We start from the raw sequence: 21,410 nt of genomic DNA, 5'->3' as shown, positions 1-21,410 counted from the left end.
CTACGTCTATAAATACATTAACTGAAGTAAATAAGCCTGTACTGTATTTATTATAATAAATAACAATTAAAACGATTTAATTATCCCTTTTCAGACTAAAGGATTCCATGTCCGTGTGGTTAACTACTATCAATAGAGCGCTGTAGGTGTACGACATGGTGTATTTAATAATAATAATAATAATAATAATAATAATAATAATAATAATAATAATAATAATAATAATGTTATTCGTGTATAAGTGACAGGTAGGGCTGAACTTTTAACAATTCCAGTCAAGGCCAAACTCGCTTTAAACTGAAATGAAACCCGCCTCTGTTTGTGTTACACAGAGCACAAACACGCGCCCGCGGGTGGGGGGACACGGGTGTTTGAAATCACGGCCGCTGATAATCGAATCGTCTTCGATTCAATTCGAATCAAGCTCTCCGAATCCGCCACGTCACAGATCGGCCGTAATATTTCCTTCTTCAAGATGTTTTTAATTTATAAAAACACATCATGTTGTACAAGCTGGTCTCTTAGTGAGAATAAAAGCGAGGAAATGACTTAAAATTCACGAAAAGGCGTACTGCCGATTTCTGTATTCCAAATGTTCGCGTCGACCGACTTTGTCGAATCACACTTTTTCGGTATTTTATTGATTTCAATGTTAAAGCTGTCTTCTGTGGAACCGGTCAGAACAAGTACAAATATTTATCTAGATTTCGATTTAAAAGAGAGAAACCAAAGCGCCAAAACGAAGTTTTTCACACTGTTCTTGAAATTCTGATTATTCTTAGTAATACAATACGCAAGTAGTGGCTGAAATTAATGCAAAATTTATACAGCTTTTCACAGTCGTGCGTGCTTAATAAATATATTTCAACAACAACAACAACTACAACAACAACAACAACAACAATAATAATAATCATTATCATTATTATTATTATATAAGTATAATACATACATATACATATAATACTGCATAAGTAGTTCAGGTGGCTAGCTGCATCGGCATGCGTAGGCTGCAAAGGAACAAGTAAAGGTTTATTCCTGCTGAAAAGAGAAGAACACAACGTTTCGGCCGTGAAGCTTTCTTCGTGTGTGCTTATAATAATATATTATTCCGGAATAATAATAATAATAATAATAATAATAATAATAATAATAATAATAATAATAACAACACTGTGGGTATTAGTAAACTGTGCGGCTGAACTCTGAACAATCCCATCTGCAACTGCAAGGCGTCAATCCGCACGTAAATCAGACACGTTTCCAGCTACATAAAACATCAGAGGACAATGAAGCAGCAGCATTAATGAGCAAAGAACTAACACACGTTTTCCCCGGGACAGTGTCTTCGCGCCGTCGCTGAAGAACTGCGGCGTCCATCTCTCTTTGTGATACTAGTGAATAGTATCACTGAAAATATACTGTTTAACATTGCGCCCCAAAATACAGAAATCACGTCGCGCATAGACAGTCACACATTGCAATATGAAACACAATGACACAACTGCGCACGACAACAAAGCCTGAGGAGGACTTAACAGCCCCCAGTGTGGCCCGGACCCCGGTTTGTTTGGGGGTGCCGGAGGGGAGAGGAAGGGTGGGGACACGCAGTTTCAGCTTAGCCAGGGTCACCCCGGTTTGTTTTGGGGGTGCCGGAGGGGAGAGGAAGGGTGGGGAAACGCAGTGACCCAGGATGAGCTTAGCCAGGGTCACTCGGAAGGCGGGAGCGGGGTTTCAGCACGAGCCCAAAGAGCGGCGGCGCTGAGGCCGGGGTGTCGGGGCCACAGGCGCGCGCGCTGACCCGTCTCTCCCGCCACAGAGGTCACTCAGTACTGAGAAAACAGTACCAGTCAAAGCGACAGCTCAACACAGACACCTTTTTCGCCCTCACGGAAAGACGTAAACAGCGCGGGGATCTTCGGTTTATACGCCTGTCGCTCTTGCTGTCCACCCAGGTCGATGTCACCCCAAAGAAAACTGTTACCCGCGTTTGATGTCCCGATTCCCTCGGAAACACAGCTCGCTTACTGCTGAACTACCTTTCCGTCTCTAGACAACGGACAGCGGGGTCAATCCGACTGCTCGGCCTGTATTGTCCAGTGACAGAGGCTCGGGGCGACCCCACTGTCCGTCTGCCTGTGCTCAGTGTCTCTCCCCCTCTCGACGTGGGGCCTCACTTCACAGCTGCGTCACGCCTTCTGTCACCTTCTTGCTCTGAATGACCTGTACATTTGTACATTTAAATGGCAAGGACGGTAATGGTTGGGTTTTGTTAATTAAAAAAAAAATCTCAATGCAATAAGTGCGCCTTTTCCCTGTTAAGGAGCCGAAAGCGGGTGGTGAAGCGTTTTATCGCCACCTGGCGGGCACTGGGGATCGCCTCTCCCGCATGGAGCGCTGTGTTCGCCCTCTGGCGGAGAAACCACCAACGCGCCTCAGCGCAGACGAGCGGAGCGTTTCTGCAGCTCCTCCAACATCGCCTCTTTCCGGAGACGGGTTCGCCCTCGATTTCCAATGCAAAAGTACAGTACTGCAAACATCATTCTAAATCGACCGAGAAAAACAGAAATTCCAAGAGAACACACCTTTAGCAGACATATTCTGAGTTTCCTTCCACAGAGCGCCGCCAACAGGTACTTCTGTGTGTGTCCATCTTCCTCCAGGGCTCCTGGACAGATTCTATACCTGAGGACTGACGCTGGCCGTGCCAGACCAACTCTAGCCCTCTCCAGCCCTGGTCCAGTCAGTCCAGGGGTCACCAGCCCTGGTCATGGGGAACCCCAGTCCAGGTAGTCTTAAAGGTCATTTGTTTTTAGAGACATAAAGGAAGTGATCTGCTCAATAGCGAACTCTGGTTCTCTGGATTTAAGTCCTACACGGTCTCTAAATTAGTTTAATTAACCCATTAGATTCACCACAATGAAATTGGTGATTTAATGGGGATCAATAAACCTGCCTGATCATGATGACCAGGGCTGCAGCTAAGCCAGACTTTTTAATGCTACAAATGGATCTATTAAGCCTTAGTGATCAATAACTAATTGGTCAAGACAAAAATCAGAAGACACCCGGACTGTAGCTCTTCAGGACCGTGGCTACAGCGAATTTCCATGGACTGCAGCCCAGTGGGCAGATGTACGTGTCAGTGAACCGATAAAGAGCTCATGCCAGGACACCACTAATAAAACCAGGGTTAAGTGCAGATGATTAAACCTAGTACTTTAATTGCACATTTTTTTAACAATTAACAGGAAATAAGCATACAAATTCATAGACGTTTGGAAAGAAAGGGTGATATTTTTAATAAAGACTTCAAGATTCCTTCTTTCAGAAGCTGCAAAAGCAGTAGCTTGTTTCCGCAGGGGAATCAGACTATGGTCTTCCCGCAGTAGTGCCTTAACGATGCAGACACTGTGACACCCTTCTGCCCATTTGGCTGCAGAACTGCCCCGGACCCTCGGAGACCCGATGCCAGGCTATTGCACCTCTGCGTGCCCCTAAAGGGGAGAATGGGAGAGGGGTTCCCCCCTGCGGTCCCTGTGGGCTGGAGTCCCGCGGGTTCACCACCCCTCTCTATGCACTGCCCGGGGGGCTGGACTGTGGCTCTGGACCGGCGCCTCCGCGATTGCAACAGGTCAAACTTTCTCCCAGGTGCAGAGCCACTTGTTACTCAGCCCAAGGAGATGCTGGATGTTCCAGAACAGGATTCCCAAACAGCTCTTTCACTCTTCTCAAGCACTGATGCCATCGACTTCGGTGAATAAACTGGCTGTGCAAAAGATCCGACATGGAATCATCACGGAATGGAGTGGAGTGACCACCCTTCCTTAATGTTGCCTAGAAAACCCAGTGAGTGACCGCCTGAGGACTGGAATGGACCCACTGATGTATGGGAGCTGCAAGAGTCAGGCTTAAGGGGAGGAACAGTGAATTCATTCCGGTGAACTAACCCCTTGCTGAAGTCTGCTAGTACTTCTGAACATGGTTTGCAGCACCTACACCTGTTGCTCGAAGAGTCCAGTGACCGGGTCTTGATCTTGCCTTACAGGCACATAAGGGAGACCAGGACCTTGAGCGGTGTGGGTTTAGGAAGCAAGACCTCGAGCATGTTCCCACTTCTCCAACACCTGGAGCTGCATCCTGATAACAGGGCTGTTTTCACACACTTTGAAGGAAGTGGAGCCCTGGAATACAAGGTCTCCCCTCCTGCTGCAGTGCAGGTGCATCTCTCCTCCTGCTGCAGTGCAAGCGGAGGTGTGTTTCTCCTCCTGCTGCAGTGCAAGTGGAGGTGTGTTTCTCCTCCTGCTGCAGTGCAGGTGGAGGTGCGTCTCTCTCCTCCTGCTGCAACGCAGGTGGAGGTGTCTCTCTTCTTCTACTGCAGTACAGTACAAAAAACTAAAGAACAGAATTAAGTTTGGTAAATGTTCCATTCACATTTTGCACGAGACCCAAAAAGTAAAAAATAAAATTCCTGAAGAATAACCCACCAGTGACACAACACTGCTGGGAAGAGGGCTCTTAGATCGGATCCCGACAGCACGCAGTCTCTGCGTTCCCGGTGCCGACTAGGAGACAGCAGAGCGCCAGCCCGCTAGAACACTGAACAGAACCTGCCCTCAGGTCAGTCTGCGCTGGGACAAGCCGAGAGCAGCGGGCGGAGAGACTGACCTCCCGAAAGGACGCCACCCAAGACCATCCTTCAAGTCTCGCAGTTCAGAGTCCTCATCATTCTCAGGACCCCTGCAATCAACCCCCCACCCTACCTCACCCCCCACCGCAATGCCAGACTGGTTAGCACCCATAGAGGAAAGGAAAAAACCATTTAAAAATCTGTCTATATATATATACTCCTTTACTGCAAAAAACAATGAACGCACATCAGAATTCAGAAAAAAAAAACACAAATGCATTTTTAAAAATCAAATCATTACAATAATTACAGAGTAATCAAGATCACATTGTAGCTAGCAGTTAATAGAAGTTAATAATCATAAGTGTAAGATAATAGTCCGAGTCACTTAAGAACAACATGTAGTAATATATAGTAACAGGACAGGCGGGTGACAACAGTACATGTGGAACAGGTGGTTCAGACACAGAACAGATGTTCCTGTGTGACGTGGTCCCCTCCCACTTTATTGCTTCAGGTCCTGATAATCCGATGAATAACTGGCACAGTGTCGAAGGTGTGCATGCACATATACAGGCCGACACTGCCATTTCAATACGAGCACCCGCAGAACTGTCTGACCCCCACCACATGCGCCCCCCTTTTCCTCGGGGGGGCTGCTGCACCCAGGCCGCTCCTGGTTACGGGGGGCTCCGGTGTCTGGGCTGGGCTGCCGATTGGGAACGGGAGGCCGCGTGCGCGCCCCGGCAGACGGGACTGGCCAGCGCCCACTGGCCCGGCCCAGGGAAACCACCTGTGGGATGTTGTGGGGGGAAGGAGCCCATGCTGCACCCTGCACCAGCACCTCCTGTCCGCAAGGCGGAAGGGACAGGCCTCCCCAGCCCTGTGCAGACAGGACACACATCCCGCCGTGTCGCGGGGAGGACGCGGTGCCTTCACAGGTACGTGCAGGAACCTGCACCCCTGTACCCCTGGGCACGCCCCACCCCATCACCTGACCACGTCAGATCAACTCTCGTCGAAGGGGTTGGCTTTATTAAAATCCAGTACTACGATACAGCTGAGGGCCGGCACCGCTCCTCGTGTGTCTGCAGCTCTGCAGCAGGGGCCCGGAGTTATTCTGCTTGTCGGTAGCAGCCCCCACACTGCCCTGCTCCCTCCAGTGCTCCAGTAGGGAGAGCTGAGGGCGGGGGGAAGGGTGTCTCAGACACCTCTGCACTAAACTGCTAAAATGCACTTCAAAACAGCTGATGAGCCCTGTGCCTCCAGCCTGACAGCCAGGCGGAGAGGGCGTGTGTGTGCGTGCGCGCGCGTGTGCATCGTGAGTGTAGGGGGAAGTTAGTGTTGGTCTTGGAGCACATTGTCTCAGGGCATCCAGGCCTGCTGGCCCACACAAGACAGAGAGACAGACACATGGATGGACTGAAAAACCAAGAGGGACAGAGCTCTTTGGAGAATGAAACCCTTTTAAAAACAGCTTAAAAACTGCTGATGTGGAGAGAGGGGGCGGGGAAAGGAGGGAGAAAGAGACACGGAGGGTGGGTGGTAGCTGCTCTTGTGCGCCCCCTACAGGGCCTGTGCGGCGGGGGCAGGGGGTGTTTCTTCTGCTGGCGGCTCTGGTGTGGGCGCCGGCGGCTCTGGCTTGGAGAAATTCATGTCCAGAATGTGCTGCTGCAGGTGTCTGACCCAGTCCTCCTGGACAGAGAGCGGGCCTTGGAACTCCACCTCACAGAACCTGGACACACAGATTGACCGGTTAGGACAGAGAGCGAGGGGGGAGAGAGGAGAGAGAGGCAAGAACAAAAGGAGTGCGGAGAGAAATGGGAGAGAAAGGATAGAGAGAGAGGGGGGGAGCGAGGAGGGGGGAAAGGAGAGAGAGAGACGACAGTGCAGACAGAGAGCAACACAAAAGAGACAGACAGCAGCAGAGATGCAAACAAGAATCATACTGACGTAGGAACAGACTGCGTAAGAGGAGCCAAACAGATGCTGTCCACATGTTGTAAAGCAGGCAGGAGATGTTGTCCAGAACCACGTACACGCAGTCCCTTCTGTCCCCCCGGTGCTCCAGCTGCTCGACACTCACCGGCACTTCAGAGAGTAGATGTTGCCGACCAGCTTCACCAGTGGGGTGGAGGGGGGTTTTGGCACGAGGGCGGGCACAGTACGGGCACGGGGCGGCTGGGGCGGCCGGCTCTGCGCTTCCCCGCCCTCGTGGGCCTGGTGCTTGGGCGGCCTCCTCTCGAACCCTGGGACGAAACGGTACAAGAGACAAAGAACCGTGAGAGAGAGATGAGCAACAAATGCACAGGCTTTACGCTACTGGAAATGAGTCTGTATCGCGTGCCTTAACACACACATATACACCCACGAGTCTGTACCGCGCCGCCTAACACACGCCCACGAGTCTGTACCGCGCCGCCTAACACACGCCCACGAGTCTGTACCGCGCCGCCTAACACACGCCCACGAGTCTGTACCGCGCCGCCTAACACACGCCCACGAGTCTGTACCGCGCCGCCTAACACACGCCCACGAGTCTGTACCGCGCCGCCTAACACGCCCACGAGTCTGTACCGCCCAGCCTAACACACGCCCACGAGTCTGTACCGCGCCGCCTAACACACGCCCACGAGTCTGTACCGCGCCGCCTAACACGCCCACGAGTCTGTACCGCCCAGCCTAACACACGGCCACGAGTCTGTACCGTGCCGCCTAACACACGCCCACGAGTCTGTACCGCCCAGCCTAACACACGCCCACGAGTCTGTACCGCCCAGCCTAACACACGCCCACGAGTCTGTACTGCGCCGCCTAACACACGCCCACGAGTCTGTACCGCGCCGCCTAACACACGCCCACGAGTCAGTACCGCCCAGCCTAACACACGCCCACGAGTCAGTACCGCCCAGCCTAACACACGGCCACGAGTCTGTACCGCCCAGCCTAACACACGGCCACGAGTCTGTACCGCCCAGCCTAACACACGGCCACGAGTCTGTACCGCCCAGCCTAACACACGGCCACGAGTCTGTACCGCCCAGCCTAACACACGCCCACGAGTCTGTACCGCGCCGCCTAACACACGCCCACGAGTCTGTACCGCGCCGCCTAACACACGCCCACGAGTCTGTACCGCCCAGCCTAACACACGCCCACGAGTCTGTACCGCCCAGCCTAACACACGCCCACGAGTCTGTACCGCCCAGCCTAACACACGCCCACGAGTCTGTACCGCCCAGCCAAACACACGCCCACGAGTCTGTACCGCGCCGCCTAACACACGCCCACGAGTCTGTACGGCCCAGCCTAACACACGCCCACGAGTCTGTCCCGCCCAGCCTAACACACGCCCACGAGTCTGTCCCGCCCAGCCTAACACACGCCCACGAGTCTGTACTGCGCCGCCTAACACACGCCCACGAGTCTGTACCGCCCAGCCTAACACACGCCCACGAGTCTGTACCGCCCAGCCTAACACACGCCCACGAGTCTGTACTGCGCCGCCTAACACACGCCCACGAGTCTGTACTGCGCCGCCTAACACACGCCCACGAGTCTGTACCGCCCAGCCTAACACACGCCCACGAGTCTGTACCGCCCAGCCTAACACACGCCCACGAGTCTGTACCGCCCAGCCTAACACACGCCCACGAGTCTGTACCGCCCAGCCTAACACACGCCCACGAGTCTGTACTGCGCCGCCTAACACACGCCCACGAGTCTGTACCGCCCAGCCTAACACACGCCCACGAGTCTGTACCGCCCAGCCTAACACACGCCCACGGGTGAGAACCCAAGATTAGCGCCTCTCGGCCCAGACCAGGCCTCACCTCGGGGCGAGCGCACGTTCAGCTCGCTGCGCGCCACCTGTCCGTGCTGCCGGGGGGCCTGCGCCTGGGACAGGAAGTGCAGGCCGGATTCCTCCCCCTGGGACCCAGGTGGGCTGCCCTGAACTCCATCAGCTGTCCTCTCGGGGCCCCTGGAGGCCCCCCACGTCCCCGTCACCTCCCGGCCCACCCGCCGCCCCAGAGGTGACCCCAGCGAGGGGCGTGGTGAGGACAGGGACCTCTGTGCTGCAGAGGAGAGGGATGATCCTTCCAAAGAGGAGAGAGAGCCCCCTCGAACCTGCAGTCAGGAAGAGGGAAAGTAAATACAGACTGGATACATTAACACTGCACTGAGAGAGAGGGGTTCATACAGACACACTGACTGACTGGACACTACAGTACATTAACACTGCACTGAGAGAGAGGGGTTCATACAGACACACTGACTGGACACTACAGTACATTAACACTGCACTGAGAGAGAGGGGTCCATACAGACACACTGACTGGACACTACAGGTCAGTAACAGAGAGGGGGGCAGCTCACTTTCTTGGAGAAGGGGCGGCCTCCCTGCAGGTAGGAGCGATGCATCTCGGCCACCTTGTGCGGTTTGCTGCGCATCCAGGCGCTGAGCGTCTCGATGGGGGAGCCGTTGACGCACCACTCCGTCACGCCGAACTGCCGCAGGTGGGCGCGGGCGTGGCTGGCCAGGGCCTTGCGGTTTTCGAAGTAGAACCCGCACAGCTCGCAGCTGGCATCTGCCGGAACGAAGGACAGGCAGGGCTCAGCGGGCAGCACCAACAACAACACTTCCTTACACTTACAGTCCACTCAAAGCGCCGGACAGGTAATGGGGACGCCCTTCCACTACCACCAACGTGTGCTGGGGTCAGAGGTCAGTCTGGGGACAGTGCCGGTTGGCAAGTGTTGGGTGATACAACCCAAGTACAACACACCAGCTAACAGGGAGGAGAACGGAGTGATGAAACCAGTTCATAGATGGGGATTATTAGGAGGCCATGACTGGTTAAGGCCAGGGGGGGATTTGACCAGGACACCAGGATAAACAGCCCTTCTCTTATTTAGACCTTTGCCCTGGGATTTCTAATTAGTCAGATATGTCCAGAGTTAGGACCTCAGTTTTAGTTTTTATCCAAGGATGACGGCGCCTTTTTATAGTACTGTTCTGGGGCTGTACTGTACTGTATTAAGACCCACACAGACCGCAGGGTGAGCACCCCCTACTGGCCTCACTAACACTAACAACCTTAGCTTTCCCAGGAATCTCCCATCCAGGTACTGACCAGGCTCACACCTGCCGAGCTCCACTGGGCTGCCAGCTGTGAGCTGCTGGCTAAAGAGAGAAGACTGGCACAGCAGAACCACTGCTGACCCTGAAGAGTGAGGGGGGGCCGCAGCACAGAGGGTAAGAGAAGAGCCCTCAGCCAGCTGGTCCTGAAGCTCACCGACAGCCTGAACTACACCTACGCCAGCCAGTGACTCCGTACACAGGCAGCATTGCTGCCCAGAGAGGACAGGCTCAGTGACCACAGCCTGGACACACACCTGGCTGCCCACAGAGGACAGGCTGTGCTCCCACTGCCAGCGGGGACAAACAGAGACAGAGATGCACTTTCTGCTACTGAGAAATATTCTGGGATCAGACAAGACAGCCTCTCTAATAGTTATTGTATATGTGTAATTCATCAGTCATGCCAATAAAGCTCTTTGAATCTCACAGACAAGGAAAGGAGAGGAGAGAGAGAATTTACTTTGGCAACACTGATTGCACTAACCGGACATGCCAATGAAGCATCTTGAATTGCACTGAATTGAGAAAGCCGACATGAACACGAGGAGGGAAGAGATAAAGACAGGGAAACCATCCTTACCCATTCCATGCTTGTCCGGAGAAGCCCCCGTTTTCCCTCGGAAGGAGAACTCCGACGGAGGGGAGAAGGGCTTGTGAGGCTGGTGGCGCTCACTGGAGCCCCCTGCGGGCCCAGCCTCGTCCTGCGGGGCCCTCTTTCCCAGCTGCTGCGAGACGGAGGCGCTCGGAGAGAGGAATCCGGCTTTCCCGTTGAGCGAGGAGGAGGAGGAGGAGGAGGTGGGGGAGGAGAGGGAGAGGGTGCTCCCGAGCCCCGGCTTGAGCAGCCGGGACCCGGAGTGGAGCAGGCTGAGGGGCGACTTGCGGAAGGGCCGGGGGTGCGGGAACGCCAGCTCGTCCCACGCCTGCCCCCCCACCCCCGGCTCCCGCTTGACCACCACGCCCCCCCCGCCGCCGCCGGAGGCCGCGCCCTTCTTGCGCATGATCTCGCGCAGCGTGTCGATGGGCGAGCCGTTGACCGACCACTCCGTGATGCCCATCTGGCGCAGGTGCGAGCGGGCGTGGCTGGACAGGCCCTTGCGGTTCTCGAAGTACTCGCCGCAGAACTCGCAGCGGATGTCGCGCGTCGGCTCGTGGTCCTGGGCTGGCGGACGGGAGGGAGGGGGGGGGGGGAGAGAGGGGGACCGACCGTCAGATGGGCGAGGAGAGCAGGGCGAAAGATGGACCTACTGCTCGCCGGTCCGGCGATAGCATCCCAAGAAGCCGTCGTGGCCGCACTTCGGCCCCCTTGCAGATTGAGAACCAGCACCGGTGAGATCTCCACTCTCATCTCAACTAACACTTCCTCATGACATACCGCCACCTCCTCCTCCCATCTCTTTCTCCCACATCCCCCAGAAATATATCAGGAGCAGGAAGGATCCCAGATCCCAGGTGCCTCTACATGCACAGAACGCAGAGCTCACGTCTCTGGAGGCAGCTCCCTCCTCGGCTCTGTGAAGCTGGCAGGTGCTCATTAACACTCGTACCCGTGACTTGGCAATGCCAGCCCTCCGTGTGGACGGGTGTCCCCCGTCTGGTGTGCCGGAACGGCGTTACTCTGCCGGGGCAGCGTGACAGACGCACAGATCACCACCACCGAGGGACAGAGGCAGGTTTCCCTGCCCACACTCACCCAGGTTGAGAGGCAGGAGGGTGTCCGGCCCGGTCCAGGTCCGATGTCCCTGCAAGGGGTCTCCCTGGTAACCCCCAACCCCTGAACCCCCGGCGCTGTGGACCCCCAACTCCAGATGGACAGGTTCTGGCTTCAGCTTGGCAGCCAGGCCGCCCCCAGACACCACCTTCCGCGCGGTGGGCGGGTGCGAGTGGGACAGGGAGAAAGGCAGGCGCTTGACCAGGCCGGCCGAGGTGGGAGAGGACGAGGGGGAGGAGACGGAGCGGGGAGCCCGAGGGGCATCCCTCTCGCCCCCCAGGGACGGGGAGCCGGATTTGGGGAGCAGGGGCCTCTTGGGGCCGAGGCTGGGCGGGGGCGAGGAGGACAGGGGCAGGGCGCAGGGCAGGCCGCGCCTCTTGATGATCTCGCGCAGCGTGTCGATGGGCGAGCCGTTGACCGACCACTCCGTGATGCCCATCTGGCGCAGGTGCGAGCGGGCGTGGCTGGACAGGCCCTTGCGGTTCTCGAAGTACTCGCCGCAGAACTCGCACCCGATCTCCTTCACGGTCTCTCCTGTGGGCGGACACACAGAGTGGGCAACAGCTCCGTCACTGCGCAGACGCACACAGAGAGGACAACAGCACCATCACTTCTCTTACACTAACCTTTACTGCACTTTATTATACTGGCCTAACACTGGTTCACAGCATGGTATTTACACCACTGTCCTCCATTAAACCACACTGTATTCAAGTGTACTACTTTAAAGCTACTGCTGTGCGGTACTGAACTTGCGCTGTACTGAAAGCAGTGGTCAGCATTGCTGGCTTGCAGCGCTGGGGCCCTGGGTTCGCTTTCGGACAGGGGTGCGGTCTGTGTGGAGTTACATTATGGCATCTTCTCCCCTTGTACGTGAGGGTTTCCTCGGGGCGCTGCAGTTCCCTCCCACAATCCAAAGACATGCTGGTGGGTTAACTGGCTTCTGGGAAGATTGGCCGTGGTACGAGCATATGTCTGCCTTGCGCATGCCGGGATAGGCTTACCTGCAACCCTGAATTCTTACAAAGCGGTAAGGAATGGATGGATGTACTGCAATATTCTGTATAGTAAACTGCACCGCAAAAGACTGTCTTTACACCAAAACAGACGACACTACTGCATTTAAATCGTATCACAGCTGTCCACTAGGCCTGAATACTCAACAGCACCAACACTGTTCTCTACTCGACTCCACACTACTTACTCAGGCCATGAATCCTACTAGATATGAACTATTTCCACTCAAGAGTAAAGAAATGAACCACTAGGGGAGATAATAAGCCTGCACCCCGACTGACCGTGAGAGAGGGGGGTCAGCTCTCCGCCGCTCAACCGGTACACCTGCATGGCTGACCGCTCCGAGCTGGGGGTCGTCTTCAGCCTCTTGGGGGGCAGGGGCAGGAGGCCAGACGATTTGGACCCCGAAGAGCCGCCGCCGCCTGTGCCCTGGGACTTGGCCGGGTGCTTGTGGAGCCCGGCAGCCGCGCCGACCGAGGAAGAGGAGGGGCCGGGGCGCTTGAGGGCCGAGGAGGAGGCCGGGCGCTCCGAGGCGGCGCCCCCTGCCTCGCGGGAGGACTCGGCGTCGTCTGTGCGGTGCTTGAAGTCGTCGCTCTTGATCAGCTCGTTGAGGTAGTCGATGGGCGAGCCCTTCGTCTCGGCGTCCACGACCCCGAAGTGGCGCAGGTGGGCGCGGGCGTGGCTGGACAGGCCCTTTCGCGTCTCGAACCAGGCGCCGCACAGCTTGCAGACGATGTCCTTGTTGCTCTCCGAATCGACAGCTGGGGAGGGAGAGAGAGAGCAGCAAGGAAGGATGGAAGGATGACAGGGGCAACAGAGGAGTGAAGAAAGAGGGGGAGAAGTGAGAGGGGGAGACAGGAAGAGAAGGAGAAAATGACAGGAGTTACTGGAGCTCCCTGTATGCAAGGTCCATGTTAAAGGGGAACTGCGACACTGCAACACTATTTTCACGTTTTGGGGTTAGAAAGTCTCAGCTTCGATTAGTGCATTTCGAACCCCATTAACAGTAAAATGTACACAGTAACTTGTAAATTTACACCACAAAATAGACTACATTTCCAGGTATGCGCAGCGCCGTGTACTGCGATTCAGAATGAGGCAACAAAACATCTGTGTGTTGTAAACAAGCATTGTAAACACGCAGGCTTGTGAATCGCTTTTAATCCAGTCGAAATATCGCTCTTGACTTCGAGACCTCGACTGCGAAGTTTCTGTGGACAACACTACTCTTGCAGATCATTTCTGCGGTGAAATGTCTGCTGCACCATCTGTATTTAATCAATCATACATCACATTACATTAGTCATCACAGTGACTAGTGAGCAGGAAGGGCTGCATCACGTCGCAATTCGTGGGAACTTGAATGCGAGTTTGTGACAACATGGCAACTTACAGCACTTTCACAAAGTCCACAATTTTGTGCTTACTTAGAAATTTGTCCTTTTTTTCCCGCGTCAACGTCAATCCGTTGTGCTGCTGAGGTTTAATAACCGGTCAGAGAAACTGGGTACGCAGTGCCAGTTAATGCACGCACACTCTTGGGCAGCGAGAAACACTTACTGAGGTTGAGGGGGGCATCCGTGTCCTGGGGTGCCCAGAAGGGCTTGGAGGAGGGAGGGAGGGCACCCGAGGAAGAGGAGGAGGAGGGCGGGTTGGGGGAGGAAGGGGGAGGCTTGGTGCTGCTGCTGCTGCTCCCCACCAGCCTGCCTGCCCCCCTTTCGTGGTCCAGGGCACGCAGTGGGGAGGAGGCGGGCAGCAGCGAGGAGATGGGCGCCTTCTTCAGCAGGGGGGAGGTGGGGCGCGCCTTGACGCCGGCAACGACGGGGGAGGAGGACGAGGAGGAGGAAGGGGTGGAGGAAGACGAGGAGGAGGAAGAAGAAGGGACCGCCTTGGCTGGAAGCAGGCCGACTTTCTCCTCGGATTCCTCGCTCTCGGGCGCCCCCGCTTTCCCAGGCGCTTCCTTCTTGGGGGGCGGGGTGGGCGCGGCCCGCGGGGGCTGCGGCTTCCTGGCAGAGGCGGGCTGGGAGGGGGAGGGGGCGGGGGAGGGGAAGGCACCCTCCAGGGCCCCCCGCTGCCTGGTGAGCTCGTACAGCAGGTCGATGGGCGCGCCGCTGCTCTCCGACTCCACCACGCCCAGCTGGCGCAGGTGCGAGCGGGCGTGGCTGGACAGGCCCTTCCGCGTCTCGAAGGAGGCGCCGCACACCGCGCACGTCAGCAGGCTGGAGGCTGGGGGAGAGAAAGAGCAGGGCACAGGAGGACCAACGTTAACCATCTCACTCACAGCACTTCCACGCCAGGTCTCAGCCTCAGGGGGACGTTTAACAGGCTGCCTTTCTGGAACAGAAGCGCCGCTGTCATTCCAGCAGGTATACAGCATGTAAAACCATCTCCTGAATTACAGCGCCTATAGGAAGTCTACACCCACCTTGGACTTTTCCACATTTTATTGTGCTGTTACAACATGGAACCATGGTGCATTTAACTGAGAATTGTTACCTCTCATCATACAAAGTTCTCTATAATGTCAAAGTGGGAAACAAAAAAATCCAGACGTTTTACTAAATTAATTAAAAATAAAAAACATTAAATAATTGAATGCATAAGTATTCACCCCTTTTCTTTGACACCTAAATTACCTCTGAAGTAATCAACTCTCTTCTCCAAGTCACACAATTACTTGACTTGAATCCACCTGTGTGCAGCTGAGGTGTTTCACATGATTTCAGGATAAACACACCTGTGCCTGGGAGCTTCCCCACTTAGTGCATTTCCGAGGAAACACTACACCATGAAGACCAAGGAACATTCCAAGCAGATCTGAAACAAGGTTCTTGACAAATACCAGTCAGGGCAAGGATATAAGAACATTTCCAAGGCAGCGAATATACCTCGAAGCACAGAGAAGTCCATCAATAAAAAGGTGAGATAATATGGAACAATGGTGAATCTGCCCAGAACTGGCTGTCCTCCAAAACTGAGTGTCCGGGCAAGAAGAGCCATAGTAAGGGAGACCACCAAGAGGCCTTATGGCAACTCTAAAGGAGTTACAGTCCTCCATGACAGAGGTGGGAGACAATGTGCATGAGACAACAGTAGCACAGACACTTCATAAACCTGGCTTGTATGGAAGGGTGGCAAGAAGAAAGCCTTTGTTGAAAAAAACTAATTTCACATCTCGGCTGGAGTTTCTCACATCTCGGCAAGTGAGAGACTCAACAATTTGGAGGAAGATTCTATGGTCTGATGAGACCAAAACTGAACTCTTATGTTTGGTGCAAACCTAACACAGCACATCACGTTGAGAACACCCTCTCTACAGTGAAGCATGGTGGTGGCAGCATCATGCTTTGGGGACGCTTCTCTGCGGCAGGGACTAGAAACCTCATAAAGATAGAAGGAAAATGGATGGAGCTAAGTACAGAGAAATCCTGGAGGAAAACGTGCTGCAGCTGAGGTGCACTGGGACTAGGAAGACCATTCATCTTCCAACAGAACAATGACCCAAAACATACAGCCATAGCCACACTGGAGAGCTTAAAACCAAAAAGGTTCATGTCCTGGAGTGGCCCAGTCAAAGCCCAGACCTCAATCCAACTGGGCATCTGTGGAATAACTTAAAAATTGCTGCTCACAAACATTCCCCATCCAACTTGATGGAGCTTGTGCAATTTTGGCAAGAAGAACTGGCAAAAAGTCCAGTGTCAAGATGTGTAATGCTGATTGAGACTTACCCAAAGAGACTCACAGCTGTAATTGCTGCCAAAGGTGGTCTTACCAAATACTAACTCTGGGGGGGGGGCAAAACTTTTGCATTCAATTATTTTCTGTTTTTTATTTTTAATGAATTTAGTAAAATGTTTGGAACTTTTTTTTACTTTGACATTATAAAGTACTTTGTGTTGAGTGGCAAAAATTCCCAGTTAAATATATCATGGTCCCATACTGTAATACAATAAAATGTGAAAAAGTCCAAGGGGGGTTTAGACTTTCTATAGGTACCGTAAGTAACTGAGTTGATTAACGTTTAATCACAGAGCCAGCCGTGTCATGGATTGGAGGCTCCAATATTATAATCAATCCCAGAGCCAGCTGTGTCATGGATTGGAGGCTCCAATATTATAATCAATCCCAGAGCCAGCTGTGTCATGGATTGGAGGCTCCAATATTATAATCAATCCCAGAGCCAGCTGTGTCATGGATTGGAGGCTCCAATATTATAATCAATCCCAGAGCCAGCTGTGTCATGGATTGGAGGCTCCAATATTATAATCAATCCCAGAGCCAGCTGTGTCATGGATTGGAGGCTCCAATATTATAATCAATCCCAGAGCTAGCTGTGTCATGGATTGGAGGCTCCAATATTATAATCAATTACAGAGCCAGCTGTGTCATGAATAAGAGGCTCAGAACTTCATAATCAATCACAGAGCCAGCTGTGTCATGGATTGGAAGCTTTGATATTGTTGAGTCAAAGCACTCTTCATCTTGGACTCCTGTCACCCCAATCTCTGCATTTGTCCAGTACCAACTCCCCTCTCATCCCCTCTCACCCCTGGTGTCTGTTTCCTCTCTGGCAACGCCAGGGTCTGCTGGTTTGGGCCCCGTTTCTCCTGGGGGGGGCGCCACCGCACTCCGTTTACCTGGAGCAGGGGTCACGACCTCCACCGCGGGCATCTCGTCTTCCTCCCCGCCTGAGAAAAAAAAATCAGGCTCAGACAGTCTGCCGAGTGTCTGTGGCCCAACAACCAGCTTAAGTACCACTGACACACAAGGAAGCAGTCAATCACAATCAAGGCCTTGGTAAGAGAGACAGACTGGCAGACTCACAGAGACCAAAATACAGGCACTTCAAGACAGACTGCATTTCCCCACTGCTGGACACACAGGCAGCCTGTCCACCTGAACCAGTCCTGCTCAGAATAAGTGCCCTTCCTGGAGTCAGCTCAGCACAATGCAGTGGGTACCTCACACATGAGGGAGAAACTGCCAGGGATCAGGAATTTCTGATCTAAACGCGCTCCAGACTTCAGCAGTTAAAGAAACTCGCCCCCTGACCACTTTGCGATTAAGGCAGGAGAGACTCCTGCGGACTAAAGAACGCAGTGCCGCCTGGGCTTTCCAGACCCTGCGAACCGCTCATTTGCGAAGTTGCAACGCCGTGTTCCAGAGGGTGTCAATGGTGTTTCAGCAGCTCTCCGGCCCAACATGGGGGTGAAACTGCCCCAGAGCGTACCCCTGCACTGGAGGCTGCTGGGAAAACGTGGCCCGAGACTTCCGAGGCGCCCGATAGCCACAGGCCCATGGGACCCGAGAGCGAGGGGGCGCGCAGACACAGTGCCCCCAGCTCTGACCCCTACAGCAAAGCCAACCCCGTGCCAGAACTGGGGAACTGGTGCATTATTGATCAGCAGACCTGACGGGCTCACCATGCTTTCAAAGGGGTCACAAGACCGAAAAGAAACGGCTCTGGGAGCAAACAGGCAGAATTATCTTGCATGTGGGGAAACAGCAACTCAAACTCACCATCCCCAGCACTGCTCTACACTGCCCCCATGTGGCTCACACTGAGAGGTACCCCAGCCCCAGACACTGCTCTACACTGCCCCCCTGTGGCTCAGACTGAGGGGTACCTCAGACTCAGACACTGCCCCCGTGTGGCTCAGACTGAGGGGTACCCCAGCCCCAGACACTGCTCTACACTGCCCCCGTGTGGCTCAGAATGAGGGGTACCCCAACCCCAGACACTGCTCTACACTGCCCCCGCGTAGCTCAGACAGAGGGGTACCCCAGACACTGCCCCCGTGTGGCTCAGAATGAGGGGTACCCCAACCCCAGACACTGCTCTACACTGCTCCCGCATAGCTCAGACCGAGGTGCAGCCCCAGACACTGCTCTACACTGCCCCCCTGTGGCTCAGACTGAGGGGTGCCCCAGTCCCAGACACAGCTCTACACTGCCCCCCTGTGGCTCAGACCGAGGGGTACCCCAGCCCCAGACACTGCCCCCCCGTGGCTCAGACCGAGGGGTACCCCAGCCCCAGACACTGCTCTACACTGCCCCCCTGTGGCTCAGACCGAGGGGTACCCCAGCCCAGCAGGGCTCCTGGTTCTCTCGACCTGGAGGAGGCCCGGCTCAGTCGGGTCAGGAAGAGCTGAGCTGGAACCAGAGCCTGCGCACACAGCAGCCCTCCTGGACTGGAGAACATTAAAAATTGTGACTAAAGAGGGGTGGGGGGCGTTACTCAGCACATCTAGGTTGTTTGGTTTTTAGTAGCTAATTGATCCCAGATCTCAACCAGCCAGTGTCAGCTTCAGCAACACGGCTGGGCAGGCTGTTCCAGGCTCCCACCACCCTTTGTGTAAAGTGGCACCTCCCCACAGTCTCCACTTGTGTCCTCTGGGTCGCGTTTCTCTGCTGGTCCAGCAAGTCCACTGTGCTGACTCCGTTCGTGCCCTGTACACACCCCAGGACCCCTGGTCTTGGGGTTTTACTACTGTGTCAGACAGGGCCTCCTAATATCCCATCCAACCACAGCAGACCATCATCTCAATCAGACATGTCAAAAGGATTTGTTCTGGAGGTCCTTTATAGCTGCTGACCAGAAAACACGCTTCAGTAAGAACACCTTGCGAGCGGACGTGCAGTATTAGTAACTGCGCAGCTCCTGAAACAACTGGAACACGCCGAGCCGGACTGTGACCGGTACCGGCGGAACCACCTGCAGGCTCAGCCCCGGACAGGGAGGGGGTTCATCGCGGCTCCCTGGCGGAGCGTATCTGCTCACCGGCGGCTTCTCCGTCTTTTCACCTTTGTTCTCAAAATATAAGCCGCTTCTGGGGAAGGCGGGCGATTCCGCCCCCTCTCGCAACCCGAGACAGGAAAGCGAATGTCATCCTGATCCCGGTGGTAAAGATGGCGACGCCAGAGCGGCGAGAAGCGCTGGGTTTGACGTAATCACGACGGCACTGAAGTCCGACAGCGTAACGAAACCGGCTCTCGGACCGCACGGACAGGGACGCGGGGGTCTCGATAATCACAACAACAACAGGAGCTCTCCTCGGCGTCTGCCGCGTCTCCGGCGAGAGCGGAGGCGAGGTGGTGTTGCAATATTATCGTCTTTGTGGATGTCAGGACGGGATTTCGCTTGTGCTGCTGAATGTGACAAAACTATTCGCTCTCAAACTAACCCCCCCACCATCACCAAAACAATAAACACACCTACAGAGAAGCAAAACAAAGAGATTATAACAGAGCAACAGTAACTTCGCTCGTTTTCTCCGGAGGCGCCGGGAGACCCGGAGACAAAGCGGAGCCTGTCCCTCTCTCTCCGGCGTTCAGACAATAAAGAAACCCCGCAGATCACATCACTTCTGTGCGCCTTACTGAGGGCTCTTCTGCAGCGATACCTCAATATCTGTGTGGAGGAATCCAGATATTAAAACAGCCCCGTGTACATCTGTTAATAACGCAAACCTTGCTGTCTGAGCAGTGGCGCTGATTGACACAACAGTCCCCATTTCATTTTAATTGTTTTTCCCCTTCTGCTCACGGTCGACTTCCATGGGCGCGCACTTACACGCACAGCGGGCCGACAATCCGCGGGTAATAAATGCTCCCCCGTCCCCACAGCCACCACCCCCCGGCTCTCGGCTCGCTTCTCTCCCCGGCTCCGCGCCTCGGTCTCACCGTTGGCGATGAGCGCCGTCTCCGGGGCCCGGGCTATTGTCTCCCTGCCAGTCTGCGGGGAGGCGGTGGAAGCGGCCATCTTGGTCCGTCCACATGCGCAGCCGAAGCCAGGCGTGGCCAATCGAGCTGGGGGCGGAGGATCGAGAAGATGGGGCCCCGGGAGCGCGCAGCTCCGCCGACACGACTAATCGATTACACACTAAACCTCTCTCCAGCAGAACGGATTTTGACTCGCCTTTTATTTGTGGATTTAGCAGGAGCATTACCTTAAGTATGTAGCGCTTTGTGATCGTCTGGGATGAAACCGCTATAGAACAGCAACAATTACTTGCTTTTCTATTACTGAGCTACTGCATCTTTTATCCCATTGCATCACCAGCCCAAGCCAGTACTTCACCGCTGACACCAATAAAAAAACACTCACTGTTGGAAGCTGAAGGACAGGAGCAGAATAATATGATAGCACATGCTAGTGCAGAATAGATCTGGTCTCGCCAAGAAGCATCATAATTACTCTTCGGTGGACTGCAATACTGCCATAATCGAGACTGCTCATCATCAAGCGATTACAAAGAGACGGGCACATTCCACGCCACATGAGTTATGGTTCAAGGCAACCAGTAGGACCACAACTCCTGGATCAAATGGACAGAAGTGGATTTCAATGCAGAGATGAGACTATTAAACCAAAGAAAATTCAGGAATGGGAGATCCCAACTTGCAGGGTTGGGAGTTGGCTCTTGGGGTGATTGCATGGTAGGGAGTTGATTCTGTCCTGCAGGAGGAGGGGGGGGTTGGGAGCCGGGATCGCCCTGAGCTGGGAGGATGGGAGCAGGCTCTGCCCTGAGATATGGGCGGGGCTGGAAGAGGCTCCACCCTGAGGTGGGGGTGGGACAGGAAGAGGCTTCACTCCAAGGTGGGGCCGGGGCTGGGAGCAGGGGGCAGGCTCTGCCCGAGTGGAGGGCTCTGCCCTGATCTGGGTGGGGCTGGGAGCAGTGAGCAGGCTCCGCCCCAAGGTGTGTAGAGAGGGGGGGCTGGAAGCTGGCTCCGCCCTGAAGTGGAGGCGGGGCTGGGACCATAGCTCCGCCCTGATCTGGGTGGGGTTGAGAACAGTGAGTAGGCTCCGCCCCAATGGGGGGCTGGGAGAAGGCTCCGCCCTGAAGTGGAGGCGGGGCTGGGAGCATAGCTCCGCCCTGATCTGGGTGGGGTTGAGAACAGTGAGTAGG

General features: G+C 54.7%; 1 protein-coding gene across 9 annotated transcripts in view; it reads right to left on the bottom strand.

The window, feature by feature from the left end:
* Nucleotides 1-4,833: 4,833 nt before the first annotated feature.
* LOC102696643 (WIZ zinc finger) overlaps nucleotides 4,834-21,410 on the bottom strand; it is a 32,040-nt gene continuing 15,463 nt past the window's right edge. For 6 of the 9 annotated variants that reach the window (XM_069195697.1, XM_069195698.1, XM_069195699.1 and 3 more), the window contains exons 10-19: nucleotides 20,185-20,310; nucleotides 17,049-17,189; nucleotides 14,059-14,724; nucleotides 12,780-13,259; nucleotides 11,464-12,015; nucleotides 10,354-10,932; nucleotides 9,008-9,219; nucleotides 8,464-8,758; nucleotides 6,717-6,879; nucleotides 4,834-6,365 (exon numbers count right to left, since the gene is read on the bottom strand). In XM_069195697.1, coding sequence (XP_069051798.1) covers nucleotides 6,197-6,365; nucleotides 6,717-6,879; nucleotides 8,464-8,758; nucleotides 9,008-9,219; nucleotides 10,354-10,932; nucleotides 11,464-12,015; nucleotides 12,780-13,259; nucleotides 14,059-14,724; nucleotides 17,049-17,189; nucleotides 20,185-20,310 — 3,383 coding nt within the window. In that variant the 3' untranslated portion in view covers nucleotides 4,834-6,196. The remainder of the gene's footprint in view (nucleotides 6,366-6,716; nucleotides 6,880-8,463; nucleotides 8,759-9,007; nucleotides 9,220-10,353; nucleotides 10,933-11,463; nucleotides 12,016-12,779; nucleotides 13,260-14,058; nucleotides 14,725-17,048; nucleotides 17,190-20,184; nucleotides 20,311-21,410) is intronic. The other 3 variants (XM_069195701.1, XM_069195703.1, XM_069195702.1) reach the window with 3 other exon arrangements.

This window comes from Lepisosteus oculatus, chromosome 11 (genome assembly GCF_040954835.1).
Source record: "Lepisosteus oculatus isolate fLepOcu1 chromosome 11, fLepOcu1.hap2, whole genome shotgun sequence".
Classification (NCBI taxonomy): Eukaryota; Metazoa; Chordata; class Actinopteri; order Semionotiformes; family Lepisosteidae; genus Lepisosteus; species Lepisosteus oculatus.
This window is presented reverse-complemented; position numbering and strand designations above follow the sequence as displayed.